The sequence below is a fragment of the Geotrypetes seraphini genome, chromosome 1 (assembly GCF_902459505.1).
Source record: "Geotrypetes seraphini chromosome 1, aGeoSer1.1, whole genome shotgun sequence".
NCBI classification, from domain to species: domain Eukaryota; kingdom Metazoa; phylum Chordata; class Amphibia; order Gymnophiona; family Dermophiidae; genus Geotrypetes; species Geotrypetes seraphini.
Genome location: NC_047084.1, coordinates 16,786,894 through 16,810,555, shown reverse-complemented (window position 1 = coordinate 16,810,555; position 23,662 = coordinate 16,786,894). Strand labels below are relative to the sequence as shown.

The 23,662-nt window shown below is 41.2% G+C and overlaps 1 protein-coding gene across 2 annotated transcripts in view; it reads right to left on the bottom strand.

Moving 5' to 3' along the window:
* EDIL3 (EGF like repeats and discoidin domains 3) overlaps nucleotides 1–23,662 on the bottom strand; it is a 456,004-nt gene that overhangs the window by 167,042 nt on the left and 265,300 nt on the right. For both annotated transcript variants that reach the window (XM_033922900.1, XM_033922990.1), the window contains exon 5: nucleotides 13,577–13,690. In XM_033922900.1, coding sequence (XP_033778791.1) covers nucleotides 13,577–13,690 — 114 coding nt within the window. The remainder of the gene's footprint in view (nucleotides 1–13,576; nucleotides 13,691–23,662) is intronic.

The window sequence follows — 23,662 nt, the reverse complement described above, 5'->3', positions numbered from 1 at the left end:
CAGCCAGTCACTACCCTCGTGAACTAAAGACCAACCACCTGCCAGTTCCTCCAAACTAGCCTACTAAGAAACAACCTGGCAAAATTACACCTCAACAGAAAGACCTCTCTGTGTCACACAAAAATAACCCCAACAGGTAAGTCCCTCTCTCACACACCGTACATTAGCGAGCAAACACCTTTCACATCCCATCTCCCTCATAGCCAACTCACTCTACCCACAGCCGTGCAGACAACTCACCAAATGGCAGCCCAGCGCTAACTGCTGCTCCACACAGGGGACTGTTGTACTGCCAGGCTGTTAAACCTCCACAGAAGAGCCCAAACTGCCCCTCTCCATTGCAGTCTCTGCTTAATCAGGCAACAAATCCAGCACCTGACAGACAAAATAGCCTGCTCTGACTAAAACACAGACACAGAGAAAGTTAACAAGGTAAAAAATTCCCTTACTCAAAGTAAACCAAACTTCCTAACATTAAAATCACAATGAAGAAGAATATTTTTAGTAAGAATTAATATACTCTGAAGAGAATAATCTTTTCCTGAAGAGACTACTCTACTGTTCCCCTTCCCTCACAGAATTCACTCCATCCTACCACAACATCCAACAAATCACGTGACTGCCCCACCCCATCACCTTAGAAACCTCCCTAATCATTTTTCTTTCTTACAAGCTCTGTCTATTAACCCTTTCTTTCCTCCTCTTATAAACTTGTCAATCCTTATTCTACAGACCCTTAACAACACCTCATATATTCCCCTCACCCTCTGACCCCCTCCCATTTTACCCATACCATCATTCAATAAATATTACTAGCCGGTGACATCAGCTCAGCTAATGTTATATCACACCAGATGAATCTGGTGTTCTTCTTTATTCTTCCTTCATTTCTTGACATTATTAAAACACTGTTTTATTCATTGTCAACATGTGCTAAGCACTTTTATTGGTTAAGGCAGCATTGTTTAATATAGCCTAGGTCAGTAGCTGTATGCTCTTGAATTTCCAAAGAAAGTTGATGAACATTATAGAAAAAAATGTGTGTGAGAATGGCATTGACAAAAAGATCTTCAATCACAACAAACATGCTTTCAGAGATCAGAGTGATCTCCTTGAAATATAACAATGTACATGATATAGGAGGTGAAACAGATTGTGACAATTCACTGCCTTAAAGGCCAAATATACTTCACTGGAAACCAATGATGAAATTTCCTCACTGCAATAATAGACTCTTGAAGAATAATATTTGCAAGCCAGTGGCCCACTCATATTTTGGCCCAGGCCCACTCAGCAACAGCACCACAGTCCTCTTTTTCCTTCTCTTCTGTCAGTAGCTTGATATCTGACCTGTCTCTGAACCCCCTCCTTGGCATACCTCAGAGGTGGCTGAAGTGATCCATTTTTGCTACTTGCACCTGCAGACGTTCCAGAAGTAAGGAAACAGGAAGTGATACCAGTGAGGTGAGGGGGACATGACAGAGAGGGTTCAGAGAAGAGGGAGTTGCTGGTCTGCAGGGAGTGAACTGGGGAAAAGGGAGAGATGTTGTGGCATTTTAGACTATCTTCAAGCACTTCAGTAAACTTATGCACAGTATACCACAGTGGTTCAAACACAAACTAACTGTAGAATGAATAAACATAGCTTGTTGGTGGAGAGAAAAGGGGAAAAGGAATTGTTTAAAATTTGGCACCTAAATTTAATGGTAAGAAATGCAAGGTCATGCATTTGGACTGCAAAAACCCGAGGGAACAGTACAGTTGGGAAAGAACTTATGTGCACGGCAGAAGAGCGAGACTTGGGTGTGATTGTATGTGATGACTTAAGGTGGCCAAACAGACTGAAAAGGTGACAACGAAAGCTATAAGGATGCTAAAGTGCATAGGAAGAGGTATAAAAACAAAAGGAATTGACCCCAAAATATCCACAAAGAAGAAAATCCAGAGAAAACAAAAAAAACTCTGTGGAGTGACGATGTTCCTAAATGGACTTTATTTGAAAGTATCAAAGTTCCAAAGGTACACTAAAATCATCCACATAAAATAATTCCATCCACATAAAAGTAAATCATCCATATAAGAGCCTTAAAGGACCTAGTCCGCATTTGCAAGCAGTGTCTCACTTCCGGCTCACCACACAATTGTTTCCCACGTACTCACTTTTATAAGACCCCCAGGGACCCCTGAAGAAGACTTTTTGTTGAAACACAGACCGTGTTGGGTCCTGTATCCCTAGCGGACTAGGTCCTTTAAGGATCTTATGTGGATGATTTACTTTTATGTGGATGGTTTTCTTAGGAAGAGGTATAGCCAGAAGGAAAAAGGAGGTATTGATGCCCCTAGTAAGACCTCATTTAGAATATTGTGTTCAATTCTGGAGACCACACCTTCAAAAATATATAAAAAGGATAGAGTCGGTCCTGAGGAAGGCTACTAAAAAGGTGCTTGGTCTTTGTCATAAGGCGTATGGAAACAGACTTAAAAGATCTAAATATGTATACTTTGGATGAAAGGCAGGAGAGGGGAGATATGATAGACATTTAAATACCTACATGGTGTAAATGCATATGAGCAGAGTCTCTTTCATTTGAAAGGAAGCTCTGGAATGAGAGAGCATTGGATGAATTTAAGAGGTGATAAGCTCAGGAGTAATCAAAGGAAATACTTTTTTACGGAAAAGGTGGTGAATGTGTGGAACAATATCGTGGAAGAAGTGGTGGAGATGGAGACTGTTTGATTTCAAGAAAGCATGGGATAGGCAAGTGGGATCTCTTAGAGAGAGGAAGAGATATTGTTACTGTGGATGGGCCATTTGGCCTTTATCTGCCATCATGCTTCTCTGTTTCATATGGTAGAAAGATAAAAGTCAGCATTCTTTTTTGTTTTCCTCGTTTGCATACTAACTTTAAGACCTGCATCTTTAATAATCTCATAGTTTCATGAATGCTTTTCATGGACAATAATCTCTCATCACAATTTTCAATGACTCTTGCAAAGGCAAAGACCAAGTTAAATTCTGAGAAATTCTATTTATCTGGGTTCACCTTCAGCTTCACGCCAACTGAGAATAGCTGACAAACAAGCAGTGATCTCACTAGCAGCATAAAAATAGATGTCATCAGCAAAAAAAAAAAAAAAATATATATATATACAGTATAAAGAATAAAAAATTCATAGCAATCTTTTTAGCAATTCCCTCAAAGGTTTGACATATAAATTAAGCAGTAAGCAGACGATTTTATAACAGGTCACCTACATGGGAAGGTCAGGTAAATCCCAATTTGCTCCCATTATATTAAGACACTCATGCATCTTTATAATTTGCCAGCACAACACTTTCAAAGTTACCAATAAAATGAACCAGCAGATATTTTATAGCTGTTCAGATGTTACAAAATGTCTATCTGTATTTTATAAACAACGGGCTCAATTTTCAAAAGATTTATGCTCCTAACAGAATTATGCTCGGTAGAATAGCGAGGGAGGTTGGCACCAGGGGTGCACCACCTTGTCAGTACCATCTGCAAGTAAAATATTTACAGTTTTCTTATACATTGCAAATCTATAAATCTAACCCGCTCCATTACAAAGCCGCACTTGCGCCTGCCGCAGCGGTAACAGCTCGGACACTCATAGGAATTCTACGAGCGTCAGAGCTGTTACTGTGGCAGCTGGTGCTAAAACCACTATCGCAGCTTTGTAAAGGAGGGGGGCAAGTGATTTACAACATACTGTGGTGGAGAGTAGGGACGGCAGACAGCTGGAGCCTAATCCTCAGTACTGAACCAATGAGTAGTTTACTGATGTGGCAAGGGGATTGCAAACTCAAAAAGGAACATAAAAACAGATATGTGCAAAAAAATTAAAGACTTTTATTCCCCAACTCTGGGGTGGTGGGAGGGGGGGGGGTGGAGGGGGTTTGAAGCAAGTGTAACCAAGTTCAGTTCAGTGCTTACACCATGCACTGATTTATTCAAAACAATAGTTTCAAATTGAAGCATGAACTTCCTGTCACAAATGAAAGGCAAGTTGCTACAGTCTGTAATGCAAACACAGGATTACTTTTCCACTTGATTACACTTTCAATTCATCAATTTGACTACAACTCCCATGAGTCCATCAAATATGGTGATTTTCTGCCAAACTTTATGTACTGGTGCTGTTCAGACAGCTCATTATAGGCTGTTAATTATGCTTGAATCATGAATCACAATTTCTAAGAGTTAAAAAGATATGTACATTGGATTCAGATTGAGCACAATGCACATCAAATGACCAAATGTTTCAAAAGACAAGGATATTCATCATCCATTATCAAGGAAGGGTACATAAAATCCAAATGCCACAATAGAGAAAATTTACTTTTACCAGCCCATCGTACTACACCTGATATTGTATGTACCCTTAGATACAGTCATTTGTCCAAAGTAATCGGGAAGATTATTTGGGCTAATTGGAAAATCCTTGAGGGACATGAATGTTTAAAGGTCAAGAATCTGGTAATAGCCTACTCAAGGGATAAGAACCTCAAGGAGAAACTAGTACCATCTAGACTTCCTAACCTGGCACACATGAGGCTTCAGTCTGAGAACTCTAATATCATCCTGGGTCATGCCAAATGTGGGAAATGTTCAGTTTGTACACATTGCCTAGAGATTTCTGAATTTATTCATCCAAAATCTAATCATAAATACAATCTCCATCATTCCTCCAATTATAATTCAAGCAGTGTTATTTGTGATCCAATGTCCATGCCTACTACTCAAAATAGGCAAAACTAAAAGAATGGTAAAAACACGGATCATAGAACATCGTACTAACATTAGAAGAGGCATTGGATCTGCCCCTCTGGTTTCCCTTTGGGAAGCATATAATCATACTATCAGTGATCTAATATTTTTTTGTCTACATGATAATTAAAGCCAATTCAAGAGGAGGAAACTTGGATACCGTCTTACTACAAGTAGAATAATGGCCCATTCATGATTTTAACACCTTGCATCCTCATGGCTTAAATACAGAAATAGACTACAGAGTTTTTCTCTTATCATATGCCCTTGTTTAGAGTTTTTTTATGGTTTTTGACTTATGTATTCAAAGAAGTCTCTTCATTTATATGCTCCTTTTTCCTGCTATGTTCTATCACTTGATACATTTGACATGGATCTTATTCTTCCTGATTCATTATTCTTCAAGGGTATATTTCTCTCCATTAAGTTACCATCATAATACATTGATTGCCTTACATAATTTTCAATTTTTTATATTTGCCACACACTGGATATGATTTTCTTGACCCTTCCTTCCAGTACTCATTCCTTTCATGCTGGGTTCTCCATACACACACTTATTTATAACTTGGGCCTTGGTTGCACTGGGCATGCATTATCTCTTTCATATACATAAATCTACATGTTCAAAGATTTATGTTTTATTTTCATATTCTACTCTGAGTGCAGTTCCTTTGCTATTTAGGTCCTTTCTGTTTTCAGACTTTGAATACTTTTCTGAATCCGTTTTTATCATTTTTATACTGTTCCCATTGCATTCTCTTCATCTAACGCCTGTGTTCAGTGGACCGGTTTAGCGTGATAGATATTTTTAACTACTTCAACTTCTATTCTTTTATTGCCTTGTTTTTTTATGATTTATCTCCCATTTACATTTTCTTTTATTGTATTCACAGTTTCTTTTATTGTAAACTGCCTAGAAGTCGCAAGATAGCTGGCGGTATATAAAAATAAAGTTATTATTATTATTATTATTCTGTTTTACAATATGATTTTACTGGAGGGCTGTGTTTCCTTTTTTTATGGACCGATAGATATCTGTCAAAGATTTTCACTTTTATTTTCATCTTCACAGACATTGTGGTTTCTATGTCTTTATTCATCAATTCCTTTTTTTTTTTTTTTTAACATGCCCTTACTGACTGGGCTGACAAGTTTCTCTTTTATATTCCCTCCCACTCCCTTCTTTTAGTCACGACGGTGCTCACGTTTACATAGATCGTTTTTTCTGTTTTAGTATAATGTTTTCAGTTTTTTTTAGTCTTTTACAGGTACACTGCATTCTGTATTTTATGTTGGCAATCAAGTTTCATTTCTTCCCTTTTTTTGTCACTGTCACGTGACTTCCTTCAGTTTTATAGCATTCGAGGTGCTCGCACCATTTCTACTTTTGCTTTCACGTTGTTGTGCACATCGCGATTTGACTACATAAGGCACACATGTCAAACACAAGGCCCGGGGGCCCGAATCCAGCCCACCTGGCCATTTTATGTGGCCCGCAGTGACTGTGCCACATCTAAGCGCCTGACTGTGCAGCCCCAGTCCCAGTGGTGCTCCAAGTGTCTGAACGTGCTGCCCCACTCCCAGCAGTATGCCAAGCTCCTCACTACGCTGCCTCAGGATCCATTTTCAGGCCCCAGTCCCAGTGTGACAGCTAGGTTGGAGCAGGGCGCTCGACACAAGTGCCTGACCATGCCAAAGGTATCTGAGGGTGAGGAAAGATCTATACTTCTACTAAAATTAAGTATATTTTATTAATACTAAGTAATTTTTATTTAAAAATTTGGCCCGCGACTTAGCCTGTGTTTGATTGAGTTTGACACCCCTGGTATAAGGTAAGTTTGATTGAGTTTGACACTTAGCCTTATGTGATTGAGTTTGACACCCCTGGTAAGGGTTCCCCTTGTTTTACCGTGCTTTATTTTTATTTTGGGTTTTCTTGGTGCAAATTTTCTTAAGTAGTGCATGTTTTATGTTTCTGTTTTAGAAAGGCTTTTTTAGCTTTATGCGTCCTCCAGCAAATGTATTGCACCCGTTGTTAAGTTTGTTCCTCATGAGCTCTTTCATGCTCCCTCTATGTCAGGCTCACGTATTTGTTCAATTTGCTCCCGATTCAATTCTGTGTCTCAACTGAACAAATAATGGGGTTCTTTTACTAGCTTTACACTAATGCATGCCTACTACAGCTTAATATGCCTTACTGTGGAGCGTACTTAGGCGTTCTGTGGTAATCTTGGTATTTCCACCAGGGATGGGTCAGAGGCAGAGAGTAGGCATGTGCGATGCTAATTGATTAGTGCAACTACATCGCCATTCACTAACCGATTAGCACATGGATAGCATGTGAGCCCTTACCTTCAATAAAATAGGTGGCGGTAGGAGCTCAGAAGCCAATGGCCACACGCTAATGGAAAAATTAGCGAGTAGCTATTAATTAAAAAATGAGAACTTGGCCATTTGACTCGCATAAGCATTCATTTATTTTTAATATTTACCATCTGTATATCTAGACCAGGGGTAGGGAACTCCTGTCCTCGAGAGCCGTATTCCAGTTGGGTTTTCAGGATTTCCCCAATGAATATGCACTGAAAGCAGTGCATGCAAATAGATCTCATGCATATTCATTGGGGAAATCCTGAAAACCCAACTGGAATATGGCTCTTGAGGTCCGGAGTTCCCTACCCCTGATCTAGATGGTTTCCATATAAAACATACATAGCATAAAATTAACATTACAAAAAGCTGAGTCTTCATGACATTTGTTTCCCACTTCCATCTATTGACTATACAAATAGAACTCTTTCCTTACATGAAAGCAGATACAAATAGTTGCACTTTCAATTGTTTTTTAAATTTCAATCTGTCAGCACATAGGCATAATTACCCCATCAACGTGTTCCACATTTTAACACCTGCCAACACAAAAAGCAGCTGCTCTAATCTCAGCATATCGCACTTTAGTTGATGTTTCAATTAACATGGCATTTTCTGAACGCAGTGCTCTACCGGGACAGTATAACATCAGCAGTTGCTTAAAATGTAAAAGGCATTGGATGATAAAGCATTTAATGAACAATCAAGACTACTTTATATTGGACTCTGTGCTACTGGTAACCAGTACAACTTCCAAAAGACGGGTTATGTGGTCATTTTCTTACAATGCCCATAACCAACCGTGCTACTGCATTTTGGACCAAGTGCAACACACTGCTCCTTGTTTTAGTTATTCCAAAGTACAGTAGTACATTCTGGAGATAACCATTCCCTGAACTACAGTTCTAAAATCAAATCCCCCCCATTGCCCCAGGTCCATCAGATAGTTTGTGAGCCCACCAGGGCAGACAGGGAAAATGCTTGAGTACCTGAATAAATTTATATAGACCGTTCTGAGCTCCCCTGGGAGAACAGTATAGAAAATTGAATGAATAAATAAATAAATAAATAAATAAAATGGCTTTGAACTATATAATATATGTAAGTAGCCAAAACAAGCATGAATAGTTTTATCAATTTGACACTTTATCAATGTGACACTTTGGGCTCCTTTTACTAAGCTGCGCTAGAAGTTTTAGAGCACGCTACATTGCCACGCACACTACACGCTAACGCCTCAATAGAGCTGGTGTTAGTATTTTCCGCGTAATGCGGGGGTTAGCGTGCACTAATCTTCAGCGCGCGCTATAAACACTAGCGCACCTTAGTAAAAGGAGCCTTTTGTTACATCAGAGTCCAGTTTTATCCCTAATACTGTCATTTCCTTTTTGACCAATAAGTCTACACCCAATATATCTACAACCTCTGGCCACATCTCTTCACCACCATGTCCCATAAGCAATTATTTCAGTTTTTCACACATTCAAACTCAAATCATGGGTATTCATTTAATCCACAACTTTCAACATGCAAGATTCAAGGTTATTTTTCAGATCTTTCCCCGATCTATCAACTAGAAAAAAAAAATCTGCATATTGTCTATAATGGATATTGAATGACTCAAAAACCTTTCCCAATGACGCCATATAAACACTGAACAATAAAGCCAACAATGCTGATCAGTGAGGAACTCATCTTCCTACAGAGGCTTCTGTGGACACTTCAACCTCATTTGATACAACCTCATTTGTCCTATCAAACAAATAAGATGCAAACAGCTACAATACTTTACCACTCATCCCTAGTTTTCCCAATTTCATCAATAATTGTTGGTTCACTGAGTCAAATGGCCCAGATACATCTAACAAAATCATGAAATATGTTTTTGACCCATTCCTAACATCAAAACAGTTATTGTATATACCATTAATAACTCAAAACGATACGTCTGTCCGAATCCACATTGATATGAATTCAGGCAACCCATATCCTCAACAAATGCAGATATCTGTAAGTATTATTTTTCCAAAATTTTCCCAATGAATGGCACAGTAGAAATGGGTCAAAAATTAACCAATTGATTAGGGACAGCACGTTCCTTCATTAATGTGGGTCTGTTGATTGTTTACATCCATGTGGAAATATACCATCTCTCAAGATTTGTTCACACGCTTACTCATTGGTAGAACTAACTTCTCTGCAACTTGCCGAATAATCCCCGATGAGCATGGGTCTAACAGAGCACATGTAGGGGTGCATCCTGTAATCTCTCTGATTACATTATCTTCTTCAACCTTCTCAAATTTCACCCATTTCATAGCCATTCCAATAATTGCATATCTATTCCAATCACACCACCCAACACTTTTCCAATAGATCTCAATTTATACCTCAAACTCCACATAATGCTCAAAGTTTAATTCCTTATCTCCTCCAAACTTATATCCATCTATCAAGAACCAAACAGTATGGTATAGTTCATGCGGTCTATTTAATTAATTCTTTAACCTTTCTTGAAATAATTTATTGTGCCTATTTTCACACAAGCTCAAATATTCTAACAGTCTGATCTTAAAATCCTCATGATCCTCACTATTCCCTGTTTTTTCACCACTTCTGTTTTTCTAACTTCCTTACTTGACACACTGCCACAGACCTCCAAGGACATGGGATATAATCATTCTTTACTTCAATTACTTTCTCAGGAGCAATTATATCCAAAGCTCCAGTCAAAGTAGTATTCTAATGATCTACTGCATCATGTATAGACATAGAGTCATCTCGTATAATTAAACCAGGTATACAGTACATTCATTCACTAAATTACAAACTTCAAAATGTGGGCGCACTGTTATTTTCCTTATAACAGGTATATTTCTCTCATACTAGTCTTAAGTAAAAAGATAAAAGTGAATTCATCACCATACCTTAGCCAATTAGCAAATGGTTAGCGCGTGAAGCCTTACCTTTAATAAAATAGGTGGTGGTAAGGGCTCACATGCCAATGACCACATGCTAATGGGAAAATTAGCATGTAGCCATTAATTAAAAAAATAGAAAACTTGGACATTTGGTCCACATAAGCATGCACAAAGGCCACTTTATATGGCAGTTTGGTATAAGAGCCCTAATGGATACAGCCTCAATTTTCAGGTCTTTGCATGTTAGTTTCCATTTGAAAAGCTCTTACAAGTAACATAAATATCATTCAATAATTTAATTTTCCTGCATATAATAATATCATAATATATCCTAATATACAATACAAATAAAGAATAAAGTTACCCAAATATCACTATCAATATTTATTCCCCTCCCTCCCAACCCCCACCCCCCTGGATGTATAAAGATAAATAAACCAAAGAAAAGAAGAGATATGATGAAAATACATTATGTTTTTACAAATTTAGATAATAGTGGAATATGTGGAATATCTTTTGTTCTTTGATTTGTATGACACTGTTTTTTTATTAAAAATCAATAAAGAATTTAAAAAAAAAAGAAAAGCTCTTACAATAAAAAACAGCTGTTTTGTACTCACAGCAAATTTCAAAATGAAACAACACATATCTTTTCAATTTATTTATTTTATTTTAAAATTTCTATACCATTTTTTCCAAAATGGTTTACAAAATGGTTACATACATAAAATATTAAAATAGGTCAGAACAAATATAAACAGAAAGATTCAACCCTTACAAAAATCACTTGGATCAATATTCATGTAGAAAAAATATCTGTAGGCTGGCCCAAAATGCTTAGTATGAATATTATTCCCATATTTAACAATATCAAATTATATCAATTTATTTATTGTTGAATATATTTTATTAAGCACAACAGAACAGCCAAAAACAAAGGTGCAAAACTCAACAAGATCAGGAATTCACCATAAACAACCCACCCCACCACCAAATCCACCCCTCCCCCAACCCCCGATCCCCTCACACTTATACCACAAGGGGCACTCCATCCAGAGAAAACAAAGTAATCAGAGACAAAAGGACATTAAACAAAACAGAGTTACCTAGTTAAGTAGGCTAACAATTCAAGAGGCGGCTATGTGCAGCTGGTGTCATAGTGGTCCAAAAGGGCTTCCAAGTGCGTTGAAAGGCCCGTCCAGGTACAGAAGAAATCTATTAAAGAAATCCCATTAAAGGAGCGTGATCAGGCGACATTGCCAAAGTGAATAGTCAGGAGCCTCCACCTCCATCCACTTTAGCAAGATATACTTTATTGCTGTCAAAACAGTCCAACGGAGAAAAGCTGTCACCCCAGGTCGACAAGGATGGAAGTGCGGGGAGGCACCAAACAGCACTAAAGTGGAACGCTGTATAGTAATGTTCCAGAAGCGGTCCAAAAAGAAAAAGATAGAGTCCCAAAAGGCTTGCACGGAAGGACAAGTTCAGAACATGTGGCCTAGACCAGCTTCAGGGGCATTATAGCACTGGCAAGCTGCAGTTGGACGAAGCTATGCCAAATGAGCTCACCGAGGAGATATATACAATCGAAGAACCAATTTGTAATGTTGTTCCCAAAATACAGTATATTTGCCATAAATCGGTAACTTTTTTATAGCATTCAATATCACATCCTCAGACAATTCTACATTTAAGTCACGAGCTCAAGCATCCCGTAATCTAACATGATCAAGCAAGGGGGACTCATCTTTCAAATATCTATGATGAAATTTTAAGGGTACAGGCTGTTGGGAGCCGAATGTAAATGCCATAGACAATAACTCCCAACTGGAAGTTGAAAGATGACTGCACGGCAGAGAGGAGATGTAATGGTGAATCAGCAAATAAGCAAAGCCATCCGTAGGAGGAAGAGCAAATTCCTCACAGAGCTGGTCGAAAGATTTATCCAACCTGCATCATCAACCAGATAAAACAAATAGAGAATCCCCCTTGCTTCCCATCGCACAAAACTAGCATTATCTATCCCAGGTGAAAAGTTCACATTAAGGCATAGCGGTAAAAAGGAGAGATAGTGGGGCTAAGAGAGTGAAATTTGCAAACCCAGTGCCAGACTCGCCGTAATGGGCAGTGCAACAAGGCACTGGGTGCAGTCCCCCATTTAGAAAGCAAAGCAGAGTAAAGAAAGGCATTAAAGTGAGTAGTAGTAAAACAAGAAAGTTCCAAGGAAGTATTAGTAAATGTTGAGGTACTGCAAAAAAAGATCATTAATATGATGCATTTCACAAGCAATCATGAAGGAATTAATATTTAACAACCCCAATCCTCCCTTATACCAAGGGGAGGCCGCTCTCCAATAGGTAATACAAGCATGTCGTCAAGTCCAGAGAAACTGCTGAACCATATGCTCAAGTCATTTTTCATCATGGGGAGACAGATAGAGATGAAGAACCTGAAAGACATATAACCACTGCAGAACAATAAGAATATTATAGACTCATCCGGCCTAACAAGGAAAGTGGAAGACCCCTCCATAACTGCAGCCGGTTCCCAAATGCAGAAAATAAGGGGTCCACATTCAAAGAGTATAATCGGGAAAGATCAAGAGGGATACGGACCCCTAAGTATGTTAACTCGGACTCCGACCACCTCAGAGGGAACGGACCCCTCCAAGCAGAACGAACCGCCATACAGGAGGGCAAGGCCATTGACTTGTCTAAATTCAAGGAGAGGCCAGAATGAAAGCCAAATTCAGAAATGAGATCCAACGCAAGCGGCAAGGAAACCTCAGGACCCATGAGGATTAAAAACATATCGTCCGCAAAAGCCAATGTTTTCAAAGACTCCCCCGCAACCCGTAGGCCTCGCACCTCATCAAAAAGGCATAAAGTACAGAGCAACGGTTCCAAAAAGAGTAAAAAGAGCAGCGGAGAAAGAGGACATCCCTGGCGAGTGCCCTGAAAAATGGGAAAGGAATCCGTATGAGTGCCATTTACTAGCAAGGTTGCCCATGGATTAGAATATAAAGAACGCACCGCCTGAAGATAAAGCACCCCCAGCCCCACACACTCAAGCATATGAAACAAAAAGGATCAATTAACACTATCAAAAGCTTTGAAGGCATCCAAGCTAACAAACAGCGTGGAAATTCTAAGATCCTGACAATGTGCCAACGCGAAGAGGACTTTACGCACATTTCTAACCGATTGCCGACCCCGGACAAAGCCCACCTGGTCCTCATGAATAACGGATGGGAGATGGGGAGCAAGACGATTAGCCAGCAAATGGGAAAACAGTTTTAAATCCACATTGAATAAAGAAATTGGGCGATAAGAATCAATATTATTTATAAATGTATATTTACAATATCATAGTATTGTAGATTAGTGATAACACTACTAATTTACCCCCTCCCCCTCACACACACACACACACTTAAAAAATATGGCTGAGAACTATAAATGGTTATGTCTCCAAAACAGTTTTAATACTTACTGTGCTGGCAATTTCTTCCCATAAATTCACCGGGACATTCACATGAATAGTTGGCAACAAGATCTGTACAAATTCCACCATTTTTGCAGGGCTCAGTCTCACATTCATTTACATCTATAGAAAAAATTAAAATGGTAGAATCCAATCACCAGTGATAAATGCTAATATCTACTATAAATTATATAGACTTCTCTGAATCATATGGATATTTCAACATCTGATAGTACACAGATCATGCCTACAGTATAGCTACTTTTAGAAAAATAAAAAAATTAATACAAATTTAATTATGTTCACTGAAGTATACATAACAAAAAGTAAACAATCTGATAAAACAGTGTTATAAAACTCAGGGACAAATCCTTATCAAAGGCCTAAATAAGATAAAATACAAGAAGGGATGCCATGGGCCCTGTAGCAGAGAGGGGAAGATTCTCTAAATCAGGGGTAGGGAACTCCGGTCCTCGAGAGCTGTATTCCAGTCAGGTTTTCAGGATTTCCCCAATGACTATGCATGAGATCTATTTGCATGCACTGCTTTCAATGCATATTCATTGGGGAAATCCTGAAAACCTGACTGGAATATGGCTCTCGAGGACAGGAGTTCCCTACCCCTGCTCTAAATGATGCCCACAATTCAGAACACCACAAATTAAGAAATTCTATTAATGGAACCTAAGCTAGGCACCTACTTTGGTGCGTCTAGCCGATGTTGGCGCCTAACTTAATTGGCGCCGATAATTGTCCATCACAATCTCATCATTGATATACATTGCACTTAATTGGATATCAGGCACCTAGTTGGTAAGCGCATACCACTTTGAAATAAGCACCTAGTCCAAAGTAGGTGTGGAAGAGAGTGTGGCATAGTGGTCAGAGCTATAGCCTCAGCACCCCGAGGTTGTGGGTTCAAACTCTATGCTGCTCCTTGTGACCCTGGGCAGAACTGAATAGAACAACTAATTTCTATACATAATCGATAAGTTCAATGCGATTTACAAAATTTAACAAATACAATCTAAAGAAAATTGATTAATTTGCGAACAAATGTGTCTTCCGTTGCTTTAAAAAATGATTGTAAGACATGGAACTCAATAACAAAGGTTTCAATTCCTTGTCCCAGAAAGTCGCCTGATAAGAAAGCAAAGATCGGTGGTATTTTGTATAATAACAGCCTTTGACAGATGGAAAAGTAAAAAGCCTGTGTGAATGCTTGGACTGAGTAATGGAAAATAATTCAGATAAAGAAGTGGGTGTCATGCCGAAGAGGATTTTGTAATAAAGGCAACCAAATTTAAATTTAATTCGAGCCTCCACAGGAAGCCAGTGCAATTCTCGATAGTAAGGACTCACATGATCCAGCTTTTTCAATCCATAGATCAGGCGAACCGCTGCATTCTGGACTATGCACAACCTAGATTCATTTGAGGACCTGCCAAATATACTATATTGCAATAGTCCAGTTGGCTCAACACTAATGACTGAACCAGTAGTTTGAATGATGCGGTGTCAAAATAAGATCATATACTATGCAGTTTCCACAGAGTATAGGAGACCTTCCGTACCAAATCATTTACCTGATCTTGCATAGTCATGTGTTGATCTAGAATAACACCCAAGATCTTAATAGTAGGTTGTATAAGGTAAGTAGTGTTTAACACAAGATGTTTCTGTAAAATTCTAACCTGAGGATGCAACGAGAGATTTTGGCTTCTCTGGGTTCAATTTCATCCTAAATTCTAACATCCATGTTTCAATGATCTTAAATATATCCTCTATTTCATTTCTGATGAAAGAAATGGAAAGGATGAATGTCAAGATAACAGGGGATAGATTCCGTACAAACATAAGGTAGTTCTTTTTCACCCAGAGTGGTGGAAAACTGGAACGCTCTTCCGGAGGCTGTTGTAGGGGAAAATACCCTCCAGGGATTCAAGACAAAGTTAGACAAGTTCCTGCTGAACTGGAACGTACACAGGTAGAGCTGGTCTCAGTTAGGGCACTGGTCTTTGACCTAGGGGCCACTGCGGGAGCAGACTGCTGGGCACAATGGACCACTGGTCTGACCCAGCAGCAGCAGTTCTTATGTTCTTTTGCATAGCTAAATATTTTTAGTCCCAAGGAAGCTAATTTTGAGCCCAGAGAAGTCAAATAAACATTAAACAACAAAGGGGAAAGTGGGGAGCCCTGCGGCACTCCGCATGGACTCCTCCACTTTCCAGAAAATTTGTCATTGAATCTAACCCAATACAAACAAGTTGACAAAAAGCCTTCAAACCAATTGTACACTTTTCCATGTATCCCAATAGAATCCAAACAATTCAGAAGTTTAATGTGATCCACTAAATCAAAGGCACTGCTCAGATCAAATTGCATGATCAACGCATTAGAACTCTTACTAAGCAGGTCATGAATGTGATTCAAGATTGCAGCTATCACTGTTACGGTACTAAATAAAGGCTGAAAGCCCGATTGGGTATCATGCAAATGTTAGTGAGATTCTGGGTAATTCAATAATTAAGAATGAACCAAGCCCTCTAGAATGTTGATGAAAAATGGGATCTAAGCTATTCGTCTATAATTATTTACTAGTGATATTGAATCTTTTTGATGTTTTACTATTGGAGTAATCAAGATATGTGTGGCATTAGATGGAAAAGTTCCATTATTCATCAAACAAGATAGCCAGTTGAATAAGTCTAATTTGAAATCCATTGGAGCATATTTCATGATTTCCATGGAGCAATGGTCAAGATGGCTAAATGATTTTCCATATTTATTATAGAGTCTGAGAAAAAGGTTCCAGTCTGGATTCTCAAATTCTTTCCAGAATAAGTCAACATGAACTACCTCAAAAGTAGGCGAATATTGCTTTATCTGAGTTGCCTCTGAATAGAAACAAGAATTTCTTAAATTAACAATTTTTGAATTGAAGTAATAAACCAGCTCCACTGACGAAGGAGGAAAAATATGTGCTGATTGTCTAAGTGAAGAAATGTCAAATATGTTGGATACTAAATCAAACAATTTTTTTTTATTTTGTTACTGAGGACTCAAACTCTGTGCTGCTCCTTGTGACCCCGGGCACAGTCTTCCACTGCCCCAGGTACATTAAAATAGATTGTGAGCCCACTTGATTGGCATCTTTGTCCCTCTGCAATAAGTTCTTATATTGGTAATGTGAGTACATTTTTTTTTCTGCTTTCTTATCATCTAGTGAACTGTCCCTTCCTCCTCAACCAGGAACAACATCTAAAAGGATGGGTGAGTCTCATACCCTAAAGGGAAAGGATTCCTCTCCCCAACAAATAACTGGCTTGAGTATAGCTTCAGACCTCTTGCAAGGGAGTAAATGTTTATCTAGAACCCCTCACCCTAAGCCTGTACAAATGATATCTGGGACAGATTCAAATCTTGATTCTGTAGATAAAACAATTACTTTACAAGATATTTGGCAAGTAGTGAATTGAATAGACGTTTCAGTGCAAAGTACTGTTTCTAAATTATGTTGGTTTTCATCTGAAATTACAGTTAAAGTGACTGAACATGGATCTAGATTGACTTTAATTGAAAACAGAATTGATAAATTAGATTCTTCTACCTCTACTTTACAAGCATCAGCAGTTTAAAATATTAAAGATAGTAAATCACTATGGGGCTCATAATCAAAATGGAAATATGTCAAAAAACCGGCCTAAATTGGCACTTGGACGATCAGTAAAACAAGTCGTCCAACTGCCGATAACTGAACCGGGTTTTGGATGTATGTAAAAATGACTTAGGCCTCTTCAGTACTGCTGTACGCCCAGAGCTAAAAAGATTGTTTTAGGAGCAGTGGCAAGGGCGGGATTTGGGCGGGACGTGGGCCGGCCTAGATAGTCGTACTGCAAGTATAACTGAAAGTGTAACAAGACTGCCAAGACGGAAATTGTACATAGTGACTTAGGCCATGTAAAACTAGGGGCTCCTTTTACTAAGCTGCGATAGCGGTTTTAGCGCGTGCTTAGCGTGTGCTGCATTGCCGTGCATGCTAGACACTAACGCCAGCATTGAGCTGGCATTAGTTCTTGGCACGTAGCGTGGGGGTAGCACACGCGGCAATGCAGCGTGCGCTAAAAACACTAGCGCGCCTTAGTAAAAGGAGCCCCAGGTCTAAGTGGCCAGAAGGTAACCAAAGTGACCAGATAACCACTGAGGAGACAAAGTACAGACCCCCACACACTCCCCCAGTGATCACTGAACCCCCCTCCCCCCTCCATAAAATTGGAATTAAATATTTACATATCTGCCTCCAAAACATCAGCACTTGGCATAGGAATGCCTAGTAGAGCAGCACAGAGGTGGCTTAAGTAGTCTGGGGGGGGGGGGGGCTAGTGAACAGTAGAGAGGAGGATCCAGGCCCATAAGACACTCTAACCACAGCAATCACAATATGATCAAGTTCAAAGTTGAAATAGGAATATCAAAGGGAAAGAAAACCACAGCGACAACTTTTAACTTCAAGAAAGGAAACTATGAAGCGATGAGAGCAATGGTAAGGAAGAAACTTAGGAACAGCTCAAAGAAATTGCAGACTGTAGAGCAAACCTGGTCTTTATTCAAGGACACAGTGAGCGAGGCGCAAAATATGTATATCTCCAGATTTAGAAAAAGATGCAAAAAGAGCCGAACAAAAGAACCGGCGTGGATATCTAAAGAAGTGAAGAAAGCAATAGGTGATAAGAAACATTCATTCCAGAAATGGAAAAAGGACAAATCAGGGGAGAACTGGAAAGAGCACAGGAAGCATCAAAAAGAATGTCATCTCGTGGTGATAAGAGCAAAAAGAGAATATGAAGAGAGGCTAGCCAGGGAAGCACGAAATTTCAAACCGTTCTTCAAATATGTTAAAGGGAAGCAGCCGGCAAGGGAGGAGGTGTGACCGCTGGATGCCGGAGATAGGAAAGGAGTGGTGAAGGAGGAAAAAGAAGTTGCAGATAGACATGTTCTTTTCATCAGTATTTACAAAAGAGGACACATCCAATGTGCCGGAACCTGAAAAAATCTTCATAGGAGATCAAGCAGAAAAACTAACATCCATTGAGGTAAGCCTTGAGGACATACACAAGCAGAAAGATAGATCAAAAACTGACAAATCTCCTGGTCCAGACGGAATCCACCCTAGGGTATTGAAAGAACTATAGGCGGCAATAGCGGAACTTCTATAGCAGATTTGTAATATATCTCTGAAAAAACAGGCAGATTGGAAGATAGCTAATGTTACACCTATCTATAAAAAAGGGTCGAGAGGTGACTTCAGTTCCGGGGAAGATGGCGGAAGCGCTGATAAAAGACAGCATCAATCAGCATCTAGAAAGAAATAAACTGATGAAACCAAGCCAACATTGCTTCTGCAAGGGAAGATCGTGCCTAACGAACTTGTTGCACTTCTTCAAAGGAATAAACAAATGGATAGACAAATGGGACCCCATAGACATTGTGTACTTAGATTTCCAAAAAGCCTTTGACAAGGTACCCCATGAACGCCTACTACGAAAACTGAAGAACCATGGGGGTGGAAGGAGACAAACATAGATGGATCAAAAATTGGTTGGCGGATAGAAAGCAAAGGGTAGGAGTGAAGGGCCACTACTTGGACTGGAGGAGAGTCACGAGTGGTGTTCTGCAGGGGTCGGTACTCAGACCACTGCTGTTCAATGTATTTATAAATGATCTAGAAACAGGGACGAAGTGTGAAGTAATAAAATTCGCAGACGACACCAAACTATTTAGTGGAGTTAGGACTAAAGAGGACTGCGAAGATTTATAAAGGGACCTGAACAAACTAGGAGAGTGGGCGACGAGATGGCAGATGAAGTTTAATGTACAGAAATGTAAAGTCCTGCATGTAGGAAACAGAAACCCGAGGTACAGCTATACAATGGGAGTGCTGGTAATGGGTGAAAGTACCCAAGAAAATGACTTGGGGGTAATAGTGGACATGACAATGAAGCCGTCGGCACAGTGCGCAGCGGCCTCTAAGAAGGAGAATAGAATGCTAAGTACTATCAAGAAAGGTATTACAACCAGAACGAAAGAAGTTATCCTGCCATTGTATGAAGCTTGGACTAGAGGTCTGCACGGGAACGGGATTCGCGGGGATCCCGCGGGTTCCCCCCCGGCTCATGGGACTCCCACGGGGACGCCCCCTGGCTCACAGGACTCCGACGGGGATGCCCCCTGGCCCACGGGACTCCCACGGGGATGAAAACAGCCTACCTAAATTCTGGCGATGCAGGCATGCAGCTTACAAGTCCGGCGTCGCGGCGGGAAATAGCCATGCTGAGCAGTGAGCTTAGCACGTACACAGATGAAAGCCTTGTTTGCTGATTGGTCCGGCGGCCCCGCCCCGCCGTGCCGCCGGACCAATCAGCAAGCAAGGCTTTCATCTGTGTACGTGCTGAGCTCACTGCTCAGCATGGCTATTTCCCACCGCGACGCCGGACTTGTAAGCTGCATGCCTGCATCGCCAGAATTTAGGTAGGCTGTTTTCATCCCCGTGGGAGTCTCGTGCGCTATGGCTCTAAGTCAGGGGTGCCCAACACTTCGATCGTGATCAACCGGTAGTTCAGGAAGGCAACGTAAGTCGATCGCAGAGCCCATCCCGGGCTCCGTGATAGACTCGTGTTGCCGTCCCGATCTACTGGGCCTATCAGCCTTCCTCTCCCCGACGTCAAAGACGCCAACGCGGGCATTAGGCTGTTATTTGTCATTTTGGGTGAGGGGTGGCAGCGGCAGCAGCAGCCTGAAAAAGAAATAATCCTGGCCGGGGTCGGTGTCATGCTCCGGAGCTTCTACAGCCTTCCTATCTCCCTCTCCCTTCTACCTGCTTCCGGCCACACCCCCTGATCCGCGGCTCTCTTCGGCAACTCAGTAGCAGCGATCGACACAAGCTTCTGACGTCGGGGCCTACCCTCTGCGAGTCCCGCTTGTTTCAACTTCCTTTTTCCACAAAGGCGGGACTCGTAGAGGGAAGGCCTCGATGTCGGCAGCTTGTCTTGATCACCGCTGCTGACGAGTTGCTTAAGAGAGCTGCGGAGCAGGGGGGTTTTGCCAGGTGCAGGTAGAAGGGAGAGGGTCAGATGCAGGACTCGTGGGTGAGGGAGGAGAAGAGAGAGAGAAAGGAGGGAAACAAAAGGAAATATTTCATACTGGGCTGGGCCGGAGTGGAGGGAGGGTGGAAAGATTCTGGCTACAGGGTGCAGTAACAAAGGAAAAGGGGGGAAAGCTGAAAATGGAGATAGTGATACAAAGAAGAGAAAGGGTAAGCAGGACCTACTGAATAAGGATAGAGATACAGAGGGGACATGAAGAGGAGGTGAAATAGAGACATAGAAGTAATGCTGAAAAAGTGTGTGGGGGGGAGATAAAGACATTGAAAGGGCAAATGGTGAACATGGGGTAAAGACAAGGACAGAGACAAATGAAGATTCTGAAAAAGTGGTGAGATAGGGATATAGGTGAGATGGACACAAAGAAGGGTGATGCTGGAAAATAGGTGGAATTCTGACAAACACAGAAGGGAAATGCTGGATCAAGGAGAGATGGGGCTCAGGCTGGATGGAATGAGGAGAAATGCCTTGTTGGCCCGGAATTTCCTCTCCTACGTCAGAATTGACGTCAGGGAGCGGAATGCTGGTCAGCGCGATGCTTCTGAAGGGAAAGCTTGGGACAGCGGTGGCTTGGGGGCTATTCCCGATGGCGGTGGCAGCAAACCAAGTGGCTTGGGGGAGGGCACAGAGAAAGAAAGAAAAAAAGAAAGAAAGGGGGCAGACAGGGAGACAGAAAGAAGGGGGAACAGGGAGACAGAAAGAAAAAGTTGGGGGAGAGAATGAGGTCTGGAGGAGAGGAAACATACAGGAGGCTGAAAGAAAGGAAGAAAGATTGGATGCACAGTCAGAAGAAGAAAGTGCAACCAGAGACTCATGAAATCACCAAACAGCAAAGGTAGGAAAAATGATTTTATTTTCAATTTAGTGATCAAAATGTGTCTGTTTTGAGAATTTATATCTGCTGTCTATAATTTGCACTATGGCTCCCTTTTACTAAACCACAATATCGTTTTTTAGCTCAGGGAGCCTATGAACATTGAGAGCAGCGTGAGGCATTCAGCGTAACTCCCTGTGCTAAAACCTACTATTGTGGTTTAGTAAAAAGGGAGGGGGTGTATTTGTCTATTTTTGTATTTTGTTACCGAGGTGACATTGCATAGAGTCATCTGCTGTGACCTCTTTGAAAAAACCCGGAATATGAATAATTAACATTTTCTCTGCCTTTCATTGTGCTTTGTGTTTTTTTAAAATTTTATTGTTGATAGATCATTTTGACTTAGTCATTATAAAAGTAGCTCGCAAGCCCATAAAGTGTGGGCACCCCTACTCTAAGTCTTCTTACTCTGGGGCACCAGACTTCCCTCATACAAAGGCCGGGAATGCAGAGTTGGTTCCATTCTTGGTAGGGGATGCCTTGGTAGGCTCACTGCTCAGCCACTGGGAACCCAGATTCGGTCCTGTTCTGGGTGGAGGACACTTGTGGGGTGGGGTTGGGTGGGGTGGGGTGGGGAGGTGGGCTACTTTGCTCCATCGTGCAGGCTCACCACTCTGCCTCTGCTGGCAAAAGCACAGTCTGTCCCAATCTAGGGGGAGAAAACCTAGCAGGGACCAGGCTGCACCACAATACTGGCTTCTAGAAAGCACAATGGACTGGGGGGGGGGGGGTCTAGCAGTGTATGGCACCATTTGGACCCATGTAGACTTGCACGGCCATTCAGATGCTGACCTGAGGTCCCTTTCCATCCAGCATCTGCCCCTCCTCCTTTTTCCATCCAGCATCTGCCCCTCTGTCTGCTGCTTCTGCCCAGCATCTGATCTGTCGCCTCTCTTCCTCCTTTCTGCCCCCTCTGTCATCCCATCCATCATCCACCCTTCTTTCTCCCCCTTCAAACCAGCATCTGTCCATCTTTCCCCCCCTTTCAGCCCAGCATCTGCTTCATTTCTCTTTCTCCCCCTTCTATTCAGTGTCTGCTCCATCTTTCTCTTTCCTCCCTTCCATCCGTATCCTCCCCTTCTTCTCCTTTCCATTCAATGTCTTCCTCCCCTCTCCTTTTCTTTACATCCATCATCTGTCTTTTTCTCTCTCCCCAGGCATTCCAGTTTGTCTTATCTTTCCCCTTTCATCCAGTGTGTCTGATCCCTCCCCATTTCTATCTACAGTCTGTCTCCTCTCACCTCCTACATCCAGCATCTACCCCCTCCCACCTGACACCTCAGCCACCGCCAGACTGATGCAAAGCCTTCCCTCCGATGTCAGCTCTGACTTCGGGGGAAGACTTCTGGGTCGGCTACATATGGCTTGCTGCAGGCTGCCTCCAACCCCTGCTGTTATCTGGATTCGAATGAAGTGGTGGAAGGGGGTGCATTTTTGGACACAGAAGTCATGAACTGGGGAGAGAGGAAGGGAGGGAAAGAGATGCTGAGGTGGGGGAGGGAATAGAAAGAGAGAATTGGGTGTGGGTGTGTCAATGAGTGGGAAAGAGAGATGGTTGTGTACACACGGCAAATGGAAGAAAGAGAAGAATTTTTGGTCGTAGGGAGGAAGGTACAGAATGTGATAGGGAAGAAAAAGATGAGTGAGAAATGTGGCAAGGGAACAATGGGACAGATTGAAAGGGATGCAAGAGGGAGGAATATTGGACAGTGGTGAAGGGAATGGAGGGAGAGATGTGGCATAGTGTTGGAGAGGGGTGATAGAAGGAGAAATGTTGGGCATGGGGCTGGTGGGCAGGCACGAAAGATGAGAAAGAGATAAATGCTGGACCATGGTAGGGGGAACCAATGGACAGCAACAGAAGAATTTACAGAAGATGGGAAAGCGGAAAAAAGAAACTGGAACCAACTTTATGGAAAAATAAGTCTCCAGACAACAAAGGTAAAAAACGGAATTTATTGACTAAAATATGTTAGCTTTGGGAAATGTATATGGCAGATGTCTTTGTTTTGTGTTCAAAAGAAAAGGAAATGCATTTCTGGTTTTATTTCTACAGTGTTG